This window comes from Bidens hawaiensis, unplaced genomic scaffold, assembly GCF_021521415.1.
Source record: "Bidens hawaiensis isolate Kalapana, Puna unplaced genomic scaffold, B.hawaiensis_p1.1 tig00033154_1, whole genome shotgun sequence".
Lineage (NCBI taxonomy): Eukaryota > Viridiplantae > Streptophyta > Magnoliopsida > Asterales > Asteraceae > Bidens > Bidens hawaiensis.
Genome location: NW_027495672.1, coordinates 205,844 through 223,962, shown reverse-complemented (window position 1 = coordinate 223,962; position 18,119 = coordinate 205,844). Strand labels below are relative to the sequence as shown.

The following is an 18,119-nucleotide window of genomic DNA, read 5'->3' as shown; positions in this document are numbered from 1 at the left end:
GGTTTGACAAACCCCACCCAACGCTAAACTCGACTGGAGGTCGAGTGGGTGTAATCTTGGCTAAACACATACCATGGTCGGGATAGACCTGGTGGCAAGGCAAATGATAAACAGTCAGTTTCGGTGTCGAACACTTAGTAATACTTGTTTTATAGGCTAGCTACCTATAGATATATAATTGACATAACACTATCTCGTAACGCAAAACGCTGAAAGCAAAACGCTAAACGCAAAACGCTGAACGCAAACGCTAAACGCTTTATTTTATATAAACTTGTGAACTCACCAACCTCTTGTTGACACTTTTAGTATGTTATTCTCAGGTAGCCGAGGCGGGCGCGCGGTATAGGATCATGCATTGTTTGAAACACTTTTGTTTATGCAACCTGATTTTAAACTGTTATTATGGGGTTTTGAGTCGTCCTGCGTGACGCAACTTTTATCTTTTGGTTTTTACGCTTCCGCACTTATTTTCATTTAAACGTTTTTATGGTTTGATTATAACTAATGATTCCGATCCTGTTAGTTCACACCCTCTGACAGTAAAACTCCGTTAGTGGATTTTGAGGGTGTGACAAATACCATTTTTTTATTGTTACTCTGTGTGTGTATATAATTATGTCGGGTATATAATTGGGTAAACGGGTCCAAATCATCGGGTAATCGGGTCGGGTAATCGGGTATATTAGAAATCCCAGACCCGTCCTAGACCCGCGAAAAATTTAAAACTAATCCCAGACCCGTCCCATACCCTAATGGGACGGGTTATAAGACCCGTCTCAATTATGTCGGGTATCGGGTATTCCCATCGGGTTCGGGTTTCACTGCCATCCCTCAGCTTGAGACAGTTATAGTGGGAAGAGAGAAAGCAACCATCATTTTTGACTTTTCGTGGGTTTAAAATCTTATTCTTTTAATTTTAAAAAAAAAAACAAATAACATGTCTTAATATTTTCTATAAAAAAATTGAAATAAAATAGAGAAGTTTATTATCTTTAATGAGAAACTGAAGTTTTCGTCTATGTAGTTTTTCTAAATCTACGATTTTAGTCCAATAGTTTCAAATTTATGATTTTCATTCATGTGGTTTCATTTCACTTGCAATTAAACCCGACTCCACTAACTGTTAAGACTGTTCGTTAAACCCATCAGCGTGAACCTCACATGTGGGGAATTTTTGTCCTTTTAATACCCAAATAAAACTCAGGTCCTCATGAAGAGGACTTGCGAATTTTTCACACCCCAACCTAATGCGAAAATGCTAGGCCGCGAACTGATTGCTCACAGCTCACATGTACTATCATGCAATATTAAATGTGACAATATCTATTTATTAATTTAAATAATTCAAATATTCAACAATCAACCAAAGTACATCATCTTTAAAACAAAGGCAAAATAAATTCAAAAAATGTCTTGATAAACCCTTATAACTTAAGATTATCACTAAGTTCTTCATCTTGATAATCAAGTCAATTGAAAACCTGCATATGTGTATAAAACAAAGTGAGTTTGTTAACACAACGATGAGTGAGTAAACATCAGTAAATTTAAATACAATATTACAAAAAGATGCAAAACTGTACTTTGTGAGATAAACAATAAAGTCATTGAGCAATTAAGTGTGTCGATTAAACCATTGCCTTGTGAAATGGGCTTTGGCTACTACGACGGTCATATGATCATGCTACTAATGTGAATATGATGGACCTCTCCAGATACGATCAAATAAACAATTAGACATGTAGCAAGCTAGGCATAATTGATATGCACACAAGATTAAACAGTTTGCTAATGTGAATACTAGATAATACGTAAATATGATACGATATGCATATGTCCCTAAAAAAGTTGTAAATAAGTAAAAAAGGGTAAACGAGTTGATAAGAAGATAAAACGTCACGCTTTTCAAGAATTTCCAACGAGAAACTCTAGTTAAGAATGATAACGAAAAATATATATGAATTCTAAAACTTAAAAATGGATACTATAACTTGACAGGGATTCGGGTTTCGATGATGATGGGGTGTGTTTGTGAAAATACTTATTGTTTAATTTATTATTATTATTTTTTATTGTCAAAACATCATTATTAAACTTATTTATTTATCTTATTATTATTTTTATTATTTGTAAAATCACTTTTATTTATCAAGATATAAGATTATATAATATAAATAATATAATTTAAATATATACATAAAATATGCTTAAAAGTACTTAAATAAATATGATACAATTATATTCATTTAAACAAATATCCTTAATATGAAAACATATTATACTATTTAATTTAAATATTTAACGAACTCTTGTTAATAAGATTGGCAAAAACACATTTAATACATTTACTATGATTTTATTTGTTAAAACCTTTATTTTATAAACATCTTGTATGTATATACATGTTTATCTTTATAAACTAGTTTGTTCCTCCCGTGTTACGGGAGTTTATTTAAGTTTTTGTTTTTAATCGTTTTGCTATTCTATGATAATTTGTTTTATTTTTTAACGTAATTTTGTTTTAATTTAATACATATATATTAGTTTGTTATTATATTTTTTAGCGTTTGGGTTTTTTCAATGAAGAGGTGTAGGTTTTTTAGATTTTTAACGAACAAACATAAACGAACACGAGCATGTTGATTTTTTTAAATGAATAAACATGAACACAAATATTTGTCTAATGAAAAAGAAGGTGTTGATTTAGTTGACGGTGGTGGGTAGTATCGGAAGTTAACTGGCGATTAGATGATAGACCAACAACGGAGAACATGTATATGAGAGAAATTAAAGTAGGGTTTGATGATGAAAGTGTTTACCGATAAATGAGATCTTATAACCCATCTGAGGGCTATTAGAGTTTGGTAAGACCTATAACCCGTAAATGCATGAGAAGCCTTGAAATCAAGCAATCTGGTGGCTCTAGAGTATGGGGGGAACAACCTGAGAGCGACACGCAGGATTTCTTAGTAGGCAATTATATAGATAGTTAGATATAGATATATGTATATGGTTTCAACAAAGATATTAAGCGTTAAACCACATAGATTATCATTCTAGAGTGTCGGTTACGTGAAAATAATGTTTATTTAATATCTATATTAATTATAATGATTTAATATATAAAATAAATAAAATAAACCAAAACCGGTCTGGGTGAGGGTCGAACCCCTGCCCCAGCCGGTTCATGTGACCGGACAACAACAACACCAGCCAACTAGGCTGGTGTGTTGTTTGCTTATTGAACAGAAACAATAAATATAACCATCTTTGCACTTCATCCCCAAATCTAAAACAAACCCTAAAATCGGGTTTTGTTAAATTGTTCAAAGTTTGATCATATTGATTTGTGGGTAATGTTAGACGATGATAGACGATTAGATTACATATAACAATTACCTAAGAGTGATACGAATTGAAGGTGAACGACGAAACAAGCCCCGCGGCCTAAACGCGATGTATAAAAGGGTCTGGACATCTTCTATTGATGCAATTGAGTTAGGGTTTTATGCCGTAATGCTAAGAGGGATGTGCAGGAGGGTTTAATTGAATTATGATTGTGTAATTATAGAGTTTTGAAGTCGGTTTGTTAAGTTATTAAAAACGAATCAATTGTTTGACCATTTTTGATCTTTGACCATGATTAAAGCGTCGGTGTAGGTCTAATTAGGTATATAAACGATTGCCAAAATCAATTTTGATTATAATACGAGATTTAAGGAACAAGAAATTGGAAGGGGTATGTACGCGACGGATATGAGGAAGAAGAAGATTATAATATTTTTGGTAATTTTGCAAACAAGTCCCTCAGGTTTGGTTGTGGATACATAAGGTAATTCAAGTTAGTTTGAGGGGTGTTTATGTCCATCTCTAATAGTTATAACCAAATGAATATTAAAATAAACAAATACTAAAAATGCGGAATTTATTAATGACGATTGAGTCGGGTAACGCCTATAACAAGAAAAATGAAAAAGACGAAATGCTACAAAATTAGGGCTGGGGTTTATTTGGAGAGAAAAAGGACAAATCTGCCCCGCATGTGAGGTGCACGCTAATGGGTTTTACGACAAAACTTAACATGATTAGTGGGTCAGGTTTAATTACAAGTGAAATGAAACCACATTTACGAAACTCGTAAATTTGAAACTATTAGACTAAAACCGCAGATTACTCATCTTTAATTTAAGTGTATTATTACTATGGTTTTTTTAATTATTTCAAACTGGTAGGTGATTATGTAACTTGGTGCGTAACTAATACATGATTATGTAATCGGTTATGTCATTTTATAACAATATGGGTCTGTTTGGTATGTGGTAATGGAATGAATAAAGGAATGGAATGAAAGTGGTAATGGAATAGGCAAAGGAATGAAATAGATTATTACATTCCATTTTCATGTTTGGTTACCATATAGGAATGCAATAATTCTTCACTTTATTCTTATTATTATTATTATCATTCATCAATAATAATAATAATTATTATTATTATCATTACTGAATATTATTATTATCAGTAAATAATAATAATAATTAATAATATGAATATTTATAATAACTAGTTTTTAAGACTCGCACCTTACAACGAGATAATTTAACTAAATAAACATACTCGTAAAAACATTGAATCACACATATACTCTATGAAATGTTAGCTTTGCAAATTTAAATATAATAATAATTTTAATATTGTAATAGTTATATTATAATATGTAAAATAATAATAATATTGATAATATACAATAATTATAATATAAATAAATAATTATAATAAAATACTGATATAATAACAATAATAGAGTATTATTATTATTATTATTATTATTATTATTATTATTATTGGGTTCATTCCATTCCTTGAAGGAATGAAAAAAAAAACACCCCATCTTAAAGGAATGAAAATCCTATAAATGGAAGGAGTTTCATTCCTTAAGGAATAACCCATTCCATTACCACATGACAACCAAACATGTTTTAATTCATTCCCTTGAAATGATTCATTTCATTCCACCTCTTATTCCATCATACCAAACCCTACCTATATGTATGCTTATAGGGTGAGTTCAAAAAAGAACTTCAATCAAGAACTATACTAGTTAGCTCAATCTTACACATAAGTCACTGGAAAATTTAGCGGTGTTGGCTGGTAATGTGACAATCGTCAATTTCAGGTTAACTCCGTTAACTCAACTCCGTCAATTCAAACTTAAAGATCACTGAATCTATAACGCACATCTCATTACATTTAAACTAGGGTTTAAATGACATGACGCTTAACACTTACTACATGTGTAGTCTTTCGGGAATTGCACCGAAACGCAAACGAGTTGACGCAAACAATTGAGGAATAAACGAAAAACGTCAAAACAATAATTATGTGATAATTATGTGTTAGACTTATGTGTTATGTGATAACATTGTTATAAACGTTAACTCAATGTGCTAGAACTAGTTAATTAAGCTAGAAAGATAACATTTGAAAGTGGAGGGACCTAGATGTAACATGATTATTATTAATAATATTATAAAACCCTAACTCCCCTCCCTCTTTCCCCCACCTAAGTCGACGGCAGCCCCCCCCCCCCCATTGCTCTCCTCACAATCGGCTCACATACACACACATATCACTTGGTTTTGATCTTGGTTTTTCACAATTGAAGCATCCTACATCCGTTTCTAGCCATCCTCTACCTTCCTATTGCTTGTATTGGTGTTTTTGAAGGTATAATTGCAAACCCTAGGTCCGATTTTCATATGTATATGTGTTCATATGTTTTATCTTGATTTGATGATGGATTGATTGTGATATGATAACTAGAATTGGTATTATTACATGCTAATTGATGTGTTCTTGATTTTGAATTCAAATAAAACCCTAACCATGTATGTATGGTGTAATTGATATGCATGGGTAGTGATTATAGTGTCTAGAATGTTATATGAATGATTTGTGGTCCATAAATAGTTAATATGTTGAGTTTGGATGCAAACAGTTTCTGGACAGATTGTGTTATTGATGTTCATTTAACTGTAACGGGGTGTAAATATGAAAATTGGTTGAGATAATTGATACTACAGTAAACTAGGTTGAGTCTAGTTTCTAAAGAATATAAATTTGCAATTTTTGGACGTGTAAAAGTTAACCTTTATGATTTTACAAAAACGTTGTGCAAAGCTGAGTTGTTAGACCTGCTGTTAGGTTGTTTTGTAAATATTATATCTCATGAACTACGAGTCCAATTGGGTTGGTTCTACTTCTGGAAGTTGACTTATTGAGTTAGAAACCTAACCCAAGTGGTCTTGCATTTGTTGGATTTTTCATTTAACGGGAATTTCAAATAACATTCTGTTGCGTATGAATTTGACTGTTATGAGCTTGCTGTAGTGTTTTGATCATTATTAGAAATCTATGTGGAATAAAAATAAAATAAAATATTTTCTGGAAACCTAACACATGCATGCTTTAGTGATGATTTTTGGTAAATTAGTTGAGATGCTATGATCGGTGGAATAGTACAATCTTTCAAGTAGAATTTCTGTCTCGGTGAAAGTAGCTGCTGAATTTTGTGAAAATGCATGAAACATGATAATTGCTAGTTAATTGTTATGGTTTGACCAATTTGCCCCTGCGGGGAATACTTGCTAAATAGTTGTCGTGTTTTGACCAAATTGCCCTTGCGGGGAATAATTGCTAGTTAACTGTTATGTATTGACCAAATTGCCCTTACGGGAAGTAATTGCTAGTGACGTACATCATGAATACATGACACGTGAATAGTTGCTCACACATGTAACGTATCACAAATACACTTGTAAAAGTCACACACGATTCACAAACGAAACACGAAACATGTTGTGTGCATAGGTATTATGTGCCGAGTCTAGAGACTCGATAATAGTTCCGACACTTAGAAAATCTCCTTGTTGTTTTAGAACGCTAGAGAGAGTTTTCTGTGACGCGCATCACTTGGTGATTTAATTTGGGAATTTCTTCGCAAACAGTGAGTTCACTTACCCCTTTTAAACTGTTTTCAAATGCTTTTCATTTGGGGGAGATAACATACTCCGGAAACGCTTTTAAGATTTTGTTAATATAGATTATATATCACTTGTAAAGACTAAGTGGCAAACGCAATAACTAAAGTCCTTCATTCACATCGAACCGTTTAATATTGGATAATAGCGAGTCATTGCTGAGTAGTACTACTGGGTTTGACAAACCCCACCCAACGCTAAACTCGACTGGAGGTCGAGTGGGTGTAATCTTGGCTAAACACATACCATGGTCGGGATAGACCTGGTGGCAAGGCAAATGATAAACAGTCAGCTTCGGTGTCGAACACTTAGTAATACTTGTTTTATAGGCTAGCTACCTATAGATATATAATTGACATAACACTATCTGGTATCGCAAAACGCTGAACGCAAAACGCTAAACGCTGAACGCAAAACGCTGAACGCAAACGTAACGCTTTATTGATATAAACTTGTGAACTCACCAACCCCGTGTTGACACTTTTAGTATGTTATTCTCAGGTAGCCTAGGCGGGGCGCGCGGTATAGGATCATGCATGGTTTTTGAACATTCTGATATGCAAACATGTTTTAACTATTATTACTTGGGTTTTTAAGTCGTCCTGCGTGACGCAACTTTTGTCTTTTGGTTTTTACGCTTCCACACTTATTTTCATTTAAACGTTCTTATGGTTTGATTATAACTAATGATTCTGATCCTGTTAGTCCACACCCTCTGACGGTAAAACTCCGTTAGTGGATTTTGAGGGTGTGACAGGTAAACACCACTGTAGTTAACAAAATTTTTACATTTGAGACCACCATAATAATATAAGTTTACAACTATTATGATCGAGTTTGTAATTAGCTAACTTTAACACTGCATTCTCGGGTTTAAAATATAAGGAAAAGAAATGATAAGATTGGATAGAGGAAGAAATGAAAAGAAATTATATACTTAAAAGTCATTCTCGAGTTAAAAGAAAAGAAAAGAAAAGAAAGTGTTAATTACATTCGTGAGTTAGATTTGAAGGAAAAGATAGGAAAAAGAATTGTAACTTTACAATTATTTCCTCATAGCAACATGGAAAAGAGAATTAAGATAGGGTAAATTAATAATATAGTAATGGGCTATAAATTTTCCTTAACAATCATGCCATACTTGGCTAGAAAGTTTTAAAGAAAAAAAGCCTTAACTTTTCTTTCCATTCTCTTTCTTTTCTTTTAAAAACAAAACTCAAAAAAGAAAAATTTTCTAGTCATTTATTTTTCAAACCCTTAAATAAAAAACTCAATAATGCAGTGTAAAAATCAAACGTGTCATGAGAAACAACCATTTAAAATTATGATACTAATTTTATATATTTTTTTGTTTTTGCTTAAAATTAGTTCTTAAGTTATATTAAAGTAAAGTTTCACACCCTATTAGTCGATTGGATATTAATGGTTCCACGAGCACACCACACTACCCGCAACCCAATCCACGGTAACACAACTGCCACATCATCACACCCAGCCGTCAGGTTTTCAAAATCCCGAAAATACCCTTCAACCCCACCATCTCAAAATCCCATCATCGTCTTCATTTTTCTTCTCTGATTATTATTCTCCAACAATGGCGACTGGCCTGGTCCGTCGAGCACTTTCCAGGGTGGTTAATTCATCACCATCATCGAAACTCCTAATCACCCGCGCACACGCTTCCGAACCCGGATCCAAACCCGAACCCAACCTCAAAAGCTTCCAAATCTACCGATGGAACCCAGACAACCCACAAAAACCCGAGCTCAAAACCTACCAAATCAACCTCAACGACTGTGGCCCCATGGTCCTCGACGCCTTAATCAAGATCAAGAACGAAGTGGACCCCACCTTAACCTTCCGCAGGTCATGCCGTGAGGGAATATGCGGATCCTGTGCGATGAACATCGACGGCTGTAACGGGCTTGCGTGTCTGACAAAGATTCCGACAGCAGGAGATGGTACCATGATCACGCCGCTGCCGCATATGTTTGTGATTAAGGATTTGGTGGTGGACATGACCAATTTTTATAACCAGTATAAGAGTATCGAGCCGTGGCTGAAGCGCAAGTCCAAGAGTTCCGATGGGAAGGAGATATTGCAGAGTAAGAAGGACCGGGCCAAGCTGGATGGGATGTATGAGTGTATTTTGTGCTCTTGTTGTAGTACTTCCTGCCCGAGTTATTGGTGGAATCCTGAGTCGTATCTTGGACCGGCTACGCTGCTTCATGCCAATCGGTAATGGGTTTGATTGAATTTTAGTTTTAATGGTAGTTTAGATGCTAGTTTTATTATTAGAATTAGGATTTATTTGTTGTTCATACAGTAGTTTTGTAGAAATCGCTAGGCGCTAGTCAAGCGGTGGGATAGGGACTAGTATGTATAAAGCAAACAACACTAAGATGCAGTTGAAACCGTAAAAGCCATAACCTAATTACCTGAGGCGAATATTGAAGAATCATAACTAAAGCGAAAATGTATAAATATAAAAACAAACTTGAATCGTACGTACGAAATGTTGTCAGCAAAGAAAGAATCGCGTATGTAATTATGAGTCTGAAAATGATAATGAGATACTGAGATGGCTACTGGATTGTTAGGGTTTTGACTTTACAGGAAGGAAGGAAGGAAGAGTGTGGTTGTTTTAAAAAGTCTCCATTTCAGTTCCGTAGCGTAGAGTAGAGTAGAGTAGTATAGTAGCACTAACTAATAACTTAATTATTATTATTAGTATCCCCTTTTTTTTTGAACGACAAACTTCTCATTAACCAAAAAGGAAAACACGAACCCAGCCAGAGGCTGAAACAAACACAAACAAAACAAAGGGGAGCATCAACAAAAGCCTACACCTAAACAACCAAAAAACCCAACACCAAGTAACAAGGAGCAAAAAGACCTAGACCACCCATGAACCTCTAGTATTATTATACATACATATGTACAATACATAGATGTTGATTACCTAATAATTATTGTTGTTCAGTCCAATCTAACACTTAATTAGATTAGATTAGATAGATGATGTATAAACTTATTAATTACTTTAGTAGATAGTTACTATTGAGATCTTAGATTCGATAATACTACTCTTTCTTTCCTCCTTCCTCCATTGTTAGTTAATAATCTATCAATCTCCTCGGCCACATTAATCAATTGATATCTGTGATGGATAATTTGAGCAGCAGGAGGAGGAGATCATTAGAAGACATTGAAATGGGAAGTGTTAATTTGGGTGGTAGTGATAATGGTAATGGTAATGGTAATGGTAATGGTAATGGTAATGGTAATGGTAATGGTAATGGTAATGGTAATGGTAATGGTAATGATAATGGTAATAATAATAATAATAATAACAATAATAATGAAGTAATGAATGTATCTCCAACAGATTTCACCCGGCCCGACCAGAGTTTCCGGCGCCGGCCAACCAGCAGCAGTTCGCCGTCTGTTATTAGGACAGAGACAGAGACGTTCTCCCATTTGAATATTACTGATAATTATGATGAAGATGAATATTATCAGAAATTTAAAACAAGGTATGATGGGTGTTCCCTGTTTATTCATGCTGCTGCCTTGGTATTCATTGTGGCATTTTTTACCTGCACCCTCACCCTCCCTGTCCTTACAAACTTTGAATTATTCGGAATGGCGGCCTGCCGCTGGGCCCTTATGACCCTGGTACTGTTGTTTGGCCGCCTCGTTTCCGGGTGGGCTCTATGACCCTGCTGACGAGGCGGCCAAACAACATTACCAGGGTCATAAGGGCCCAGCGTCAGGCCGCCATTCCGAATAATTCAAAGTCTGTAAGGACAGGGAAGGTGAGGGTGCAGGTAAAAAATGCCACAATGAATACCAAGGCAGCAGCATGAATAAACAGGGAACACCCATCATACTTTGTTTTAAATTTCTGATAATATTCATCTTCATCACCATTATCAGTAATATTCAAATGGGACAACCTCTCTGTCTCTGTCCTAATAACAGACGACGAACTGCTGCTGGTTGGCCTGTAAAGTCAAAACCCTAACAATCCAATAGCCATCTCATTTTCAGACTCATAATTGCATACGCGATTCTTTCTTTGTTGACAACATTTCGTGTTGGGATGCGAAGGCCTTTAATTGGCCGGCCCTAGGTTGGTTTGAATTAAGGAAAAGGGCAGCCGGCCCTAATTAGTTCCTACCTAATTTAGATGACTTATTCCCCAAGCTAATCTCGTCCTATAAATACACATGATGTAATTGTATTCTTTGAGCACCTAATAAAGAATTTCCTAGTTGCAGAGTGGACGTAGGCATCTTGGCCGAACCACTATAAATCTCGTGTCTCTTATTTTTTCTGCTTTCGTTTGTGCTTGTGTGTGGTTTTCCGCTGCGTGCCGACTCTGATTCCTAACAAGTGGTATCAGAGCTTTGGCTCGTTGTTTACACACGGTTTTCCGGGTGATTTTGCAATTAGAATTCCTGTTTTGGACTTCTTGGAGTTGCAGGTTTCACTCGGGCGTTGCAGGTGAAGCACCGGGTCGGGTGTTTCGGGTTTTAGGGTTTTTTCTTTGGAGGTTGCTCGGCTTCAGGTTGTTCGTGTTTTTTTTTGGTTCTTTCTTGTTTGCAATGGCTGAAGACGGGAGGGTTCGAATCGACAAGTTTAACGGGACTGATTTTGCATGGTGGAAAATGCAAATAGAGGCGTTACTTGGGGAACACGATTTGGATATGGTTTTGACAGAAAAACCAAAAGGAATGAGTGCGGCTGATGAAGCAGTTTGGGACTCAAAGGACAAGAAGGCAAAAGGAAAGATCATACTGGCTTTGACGAGGAGCGTGGCTTTCAACATAATGAAAGAAACCACAACATGTGGTATGATGACGGCTCTGTCAAACATGTATGAAAAGCCTTCTGCCGGTAATAGAGTGTTCTTGATGAGGGAATTGTTCATGACAAGGATGAACGATGGCGGTTCAGTTACTGATCATATTAATAACATCAATTCGATTTTGTCTAGGTTATTAACCGTAGGCATGAAATTTGATGATGATACTCACGCTGTGATTTTGTTATCCTCTCTGCCTGAAAGCTGGTCAGGTTTTGTGACTGCGATCACGAATTCTGCGGGGGCTGGTACTTTGAAGTTTGACGGGATCCGGGATAGTGTTTTGGGTGAAGATATTCGCCGGAAGAACTCTAGTGGCGGGTCATCTTCAGAGTTACTTAATGTTGGCAGGGGAAGGGGAAATAACAGGAGCAGTGGGAGTAGGGGGAAAAGTTCAACTCGAGCTCTAAAGGATGTGAGGTGCTGGATCTGCGAGGAGTTTGGACATGTGAAAAATCAATGTCCAAGAAGGAACAAGGAAGAATCTGAGAAGAATGAAGGCAAAAAGCAGATAAACACATGTCAGGATCAATTTGGTTCTGATTCTGAAGAAGATGCTTTGATTTGCTGTACGGAGTCTTCTATTGATTCTTGGGCCATGGATTCTGCTTCATCGTGCCATGCCATGCACAGCGGGGATACGATGGTGAATCTAAAGGTTGGTAACTTTGGGAAGGTACGAATGGCTAATGGGGATGTTCTCGATGTTACGGGCATGGGTGACGTTATTTTAGTAACTGATTTGGGAACCACATGGAACTTGAAGAATGTCAGGGTTGTTCCAGCTTTGAAGAGTAAGCTTATCTCTGTCAGTCAGCTGGATAAACAGGGACTAGAAGTAAAGTTTGGTGGTGGCAAATGGAAGGTAACTAAAGGTAATCTGGTTATTGCTCGTGGAAACAGGCAAGGTTCATTATACATGGTGGAAGTACTTGTTGAGGGAAGCGTGGCCGTCCCTCAAAACAAAGTTAGGCTCACTGAGTCGAAGGGGCAAAAGAAGGTTCAGTTTGCAAGATTAGAGCCTTGTGCCAAAGTGATTCGAGCTGAGCGGAGTCGGAAGTCTAAACTAGGTCAGGGGTTCGGTGACAGTGGGAGCAAGGGACGTGTTCCGGTTACTGTTACAAAACAACGTTGGGTTTTGAAGACTGCTAGTCCGGCTGTGAAAATCTCTCTTGGAAGAATCTTGCTTAATAAGGAGAGTGGTAAAGGTCCTCGGTGTATCTCTGGATCCGGTGGAGTGTGCAAATCGGTTGAGACAGAGGAGAAGTTTGTGGCGGTAACAGTCACGACTGGGTTGGAGCTCGGGGGAGCTTCAACCGGCCCTTCAGTTAATTGATGAGGGGAATTGCAACTAGGGAGGTTTTGGAGTCTTAGCTTGTTCTGTGAGAACTGGAGGCTTGGAGGACTCAGACATAAAGAATACTGGAGTTACTGATGTTGGGTTATTTGGATGAAATTGCTGAATATGCAAAGACCTTCGAGTGGGAGATTGTTGGGATGCGAAGGCCTTTAATTGGCCGGCCCTAGGTTGGTTTGAATTAAGGAAAAGGGCAGCCGGCCCTAATTAGTTCCTACCTAATTTAGATGACTTATTCCCCAAGCTAATCTCGTCCTATAAATACACATGATGTAATTGTATTCTTTGAGCACCTAATAAAGAATTTCCTAGTTGCAGAGTGGACGTAGGCATCTTGGCCGAACCACTATAAATCTCGTGTCTCTTATTTTTTCTGCTTTCGTTTGTGCTTGTGTGTGGTTTTCCGCTGCGTACCGACTCTGATTCCTAACATTTCGTACGTACGATTCAGGTTTGTTTTTATATTTATACTTTTTCGCTTTAGTTATGATTCTTCAATACTCGCCTCAGGTAATTAGGTGGGCTCGTAGATGGAGGAGAAACTCGTAATTTTTTGGTTGTGCTTCTGCACAAAGAGGTTCGTCTTTGAAAGATTGATCATGTGCCCTGTTCATCAGTGTAGCTTATGTTATAGAAACTAAAATGATCACCTGACAGTTGGATGTTAAGATCCTCTTAGATGTTGAAATGCACAGTTAGTGGCATTAGTGTTTAGTTACTTGTTTTAGGTTTATAGGAATAGCTAGAATACATATTGCATTCTGAATCACATTGGTTATGACTTATGTTATGGATTTTAGTCTGTTTGTAACCTTAAGCATAGTTTAGTTTTATAATCAACTTAATTTGCTGCAATGGAAACTATACAAGAACAGTAACCTCAGTGGGTTTTTGTGTAGACTGTTTTGGCTGCTTATAACTTCTTGCTAGTGAGTTACAGGATCAATTGTTGACAAGTATTTTCAAGAGCATTGACATCATATTTTTAATGATATAATCATAGCTATAAAAAGGGCACACCTAGTTTCTTAGACCTAAATGTGACCCCTCAATTTATTACACCATTTGCAGTAGTCCTGCTCCTGTTAATTGCATACACATATGGAAATTAAAGTATTTTTCAGCAATATTTGTATCTAATATTGTATGCTATTTTCTGTCATATTATGGCAGAATGCAGATTAAGTTCTAACAGAACTTAAATTTTGAACTATTGATTATTGGACAGGTTTTTGTAGGGGAAATTTAATATTCCTTCCTCTAAACCTTCTCTATATTATTTATGCCCAGCCAAATTTCAAAATATCAAATATGCCCTATAATTAATACTAAAATTATATTTTAAAGTATTTTATTAAGTACAGCTTTATATTATCAATGTTGTACAGAACTTTCAAATTTCATATTTACCATTACAAATAATTCATCTTGTTCACATATACTTTCATTTGTGTTAAACATAAACTCTAATATTCCCCTAATTGTTCAAATTACACCATTCATGTCTTTCACTAATGCTTGTAGACTTTTAGTGACTCAAACCACTGAACATGCATGTTTTTATCTAAACTCTAGTTTATTTCTTTATTTCATATGCTTACATTCACGATCTTTGTATCATACACACCAACAATAAATGCCATATTCAGCCTAAAGTCTCACAATAAGGATATATTTGTTTTTTTTTATATCTTAGCAGAGCGCTAGTAACCATATACTGCCTGTAATAATATTGAAGTGCGGAGTATGGATTCATGATTTCTGTCTATCTGAGAGCTCATGACATTTTCAACCATGAGCATTAAGTTCCTATTAAGCTGAGATAAAAAAATCTATACATAAGATGTACTTGACTTGTTTGTTACTTTGTTATCAAAATTGTTTAGATCATCTCTGCTAAACTTTTGATTAAAAGGCAACTCTTTAGTCGATGTTAATGTTATTGATCCTCTTAGTGGGCTCTTAGATTGGGGATTAGTTGTAGAAACTAAAGCGATCAACTGAGAATTTGAATGTTAAGATTCTTTTAGATGTCAAAATGCTCAGTCAGATGCTCTGGTGTTTACTTGTTTCTTGTTCATAGGAATAGCTAGAATACATGTGGCATTCTGTATCACATTGGTTATGATATGGATTTTAGTCTGTTTTTAGATGCCTAAAGAGCGGGCATTTCTAACTTCTGTCATGGTTTTAGTTAATATGATTGAGTTGATTTGCTGTCATAGGAAACTATATAAGAACAGCAACTTTTCAGGATCCAATGGCTTATTGTGTCGACCATTATAGCTTCTTATAAATATTAGCTAGTGGGTTACAGGATCAGTTGACAAGTATCTTTAAGAGCAATGACATCACATTTTTGATGATATAACCATAGTTATTAAAAGTGAGCTAGGAACTTTAAACCTAAAATGCGACCCCCCTTAATTGCATATACGTACAGAAATTAAGTATTTTTTGACAAGATTTTGAATTTAATATTTTGTGTTATATGACTGTCATATTATGGCAGAAGCAGAATGCAGATAAAGTTCAATACGGATCTTTTAAACTCAAGTTTATTTCTTAATTTTGTATGTTTACATACACTAACTTGCATCATGCACACCTACAACAATAAATGTCGTATATAGCTCAGAGTCTCTCAGTAAGGATAGTTTTTTTTTCACATCTTAGCGTAGCACTAGTATATATAGTTTTTTTTCACATCTTAGCGTAGCACTAGTATACCATATGTTGATCTAAGGACCCATGGCATTTTCATCGATGACCATTAAGCTCCTATCAAGCTGAGATAAAAGAAATATAGTTTTAGTGTAGAGAAAAATGGGTTATGAACTATATGTCTGAGTGTATCTAGTAAACAGGTTAAACCTCAGAATCTTTTGAGAATGAACCTTTGTGAAAGTTGTAAAGTAAGAAAAGACAATAAAATGTGTGAAATAATGAAGGGTTTAGTTATATCTGGTTTTGATAATATATTTGTGGAAAGTACTAGTTTTCTGTTGTCAAATATGCATTTTCTTATTCTGCATCTGATTGAATCGAGTGCAATCGTTGTTGTTTTGATCAGGTGGATTATGGATAGTCGTGATGAATATACAAAAGAGCGTTTAGATGCTGTAAATGATGAATTCAAGTTGTATCGCTGCCATACAATTTTGAACTGTGCTCGTGCCTGCCCCAAGGGGTTGAACCCCGGGAAGCAAATCCAGAATATAAAGAGCCTTCAGGCGTAAGTGTTGGATTTTATTTCAGTTTGATTTAATTTATAGGGAAAATGATGAGTGTCATCACCTATTTAATTCTGGGATTATGTTAGAACATCTTTAAAATTGTTGAAAATAATTTGGTGAACATGGTTGTATCTTTGCCATTACTTCTGCCTGTATGATCAGAATGCTTGAATAATGTCATTGTTAGTTGTGACTAAATTTGGTTGTAGATCCATTTCCCACATTTGCTTTTAACTGGTTGGTGATCTGGTAAGTTTGTGAGCTTCAAGCGAAGGCTCAGTTAATAAAAAAACCAGGTGCATAAACGAGCCGAGCAACTCGTGAGCTAAAAGAAATAGATCTCTAAATGAGCTGAGCGAGAGCCTGTGCTCTTTTAAATTAAATGAATTCGGCTTGTTTACACCCCTAGACATAACCGCCAACCACCATCGTTTCTCTCACATGCTGCTCTTATCTGTTACAAGATCAAGATTGGCAAAGTAAATAAGTACATAACATACTAAGAAAATAATGTTGACTAAACAAGTATTACAAGATCAGTCATGCTTCATCCACACGCCACCATTTGTCAAATTAATCACGCTTCAGCTCGACCTCCGCCTATAATATTCCAATGTACAACATAACCTAGACCGGTATCTCAACTCGCAGTCAAATGATTCATACGTATCGATTAAGCCTTGATCTTCACTGTCAAACAAAAGCCTTATTGGTCAAATGAGGGTAGTGAGATTGTTGACTGAGGTTTTCATGCTGGTCTTGTTGACTTCACATTTGGCTTGAGGAGTTCTGCAAAACAAACGATGAAATAAATACTAAATAAATGATAAAAAAAACTTTTATGGCACTATGATCATAGATATCAGCCCAGCCCGTATATGACCCGTAACTAGTTATGGGTCGTTTTTCGTTCGTTGTAAAAGCTAGGTAGCGGTCGGGCTTTAAAGCAAAAGCTTTGTTGGAATCTTCTGAATTCGGTTTCTGCTTTCTCCTGCTAATAATTGAATAAATTAACCAAGTAATTACATTATATATATTATATTTTATGAAATAAGTATAAGAATATAATCTTTAATGTTAATTGCAGCTGCACTTTCTGTGCTTTCACATTAAACTTCTCTTCAAGCTTCTGAAAATAATGAAATGTGAAATAAGATCTAAGAAAAACAAATAAAAATTTCATTAAAAATATATATTATAGAATAATTTCTTGTATGTTTTCTTTGTGAGCATCTTTCCTCTGTTCGCAAGGTGAACCCGCTGGTGATTGCAACTTGTTTTTGTAAGACAGGCTGTAGTGGAAATGTGGGGTGTCACTCCCTGCTGCGAGGCCCGTGTCAACGTCATCGAAGGCCTAAAGCTAACTAAAACATTAAGGCCTTTTTATTTTTTTCTTTATGCGTATAGTGTTAGAGAGCATACAAGAATTATAGAATATGAATGATATGTGGTGATAATGGGTATGAAGCAATCATCCTTAACTTGTGGTTCATCATTGAGTTACTAATTTTAAAAGAACTCCACTAGATAGTTACTAATTCTAACTTGTGGCTCATCATTGCCCACATCATCACTATATTGTGGTTTAACCATTTCACACAAGGAAAGTGAGC

General features: G+C 35.7%; 1 protein-coding gene across 1 annotated transcript; it reads left to right on the top strand.

Moving 5' to 3' along the window:
* Positions 1–8,429: 8,429 nt before the first annotated feature.
* On the top strand, positions 8,430–16,637 carry LOC143584532 (succinate dehydrogenase [ubiquinone] iron-sulfur subunit 2, mitochondrial-like). The gene is made up of 2 exons (XM_077066564.1): positions 8,430–9,281; positions 16,344–16,637. Exons 1-2 carry the CDS (start codon positions 8,638–8,640, stop codon positions 16,507–16,509), a joined length of 810 nt encoding a protein of 269 aa, XP_076922679.1. The 5' UTR covers positions 8,430–8,637; the 3' UTR covers positions 16,510–16,637.
* Positions 16,638–18,119: the final 1,482 nt, after the last annotated feature.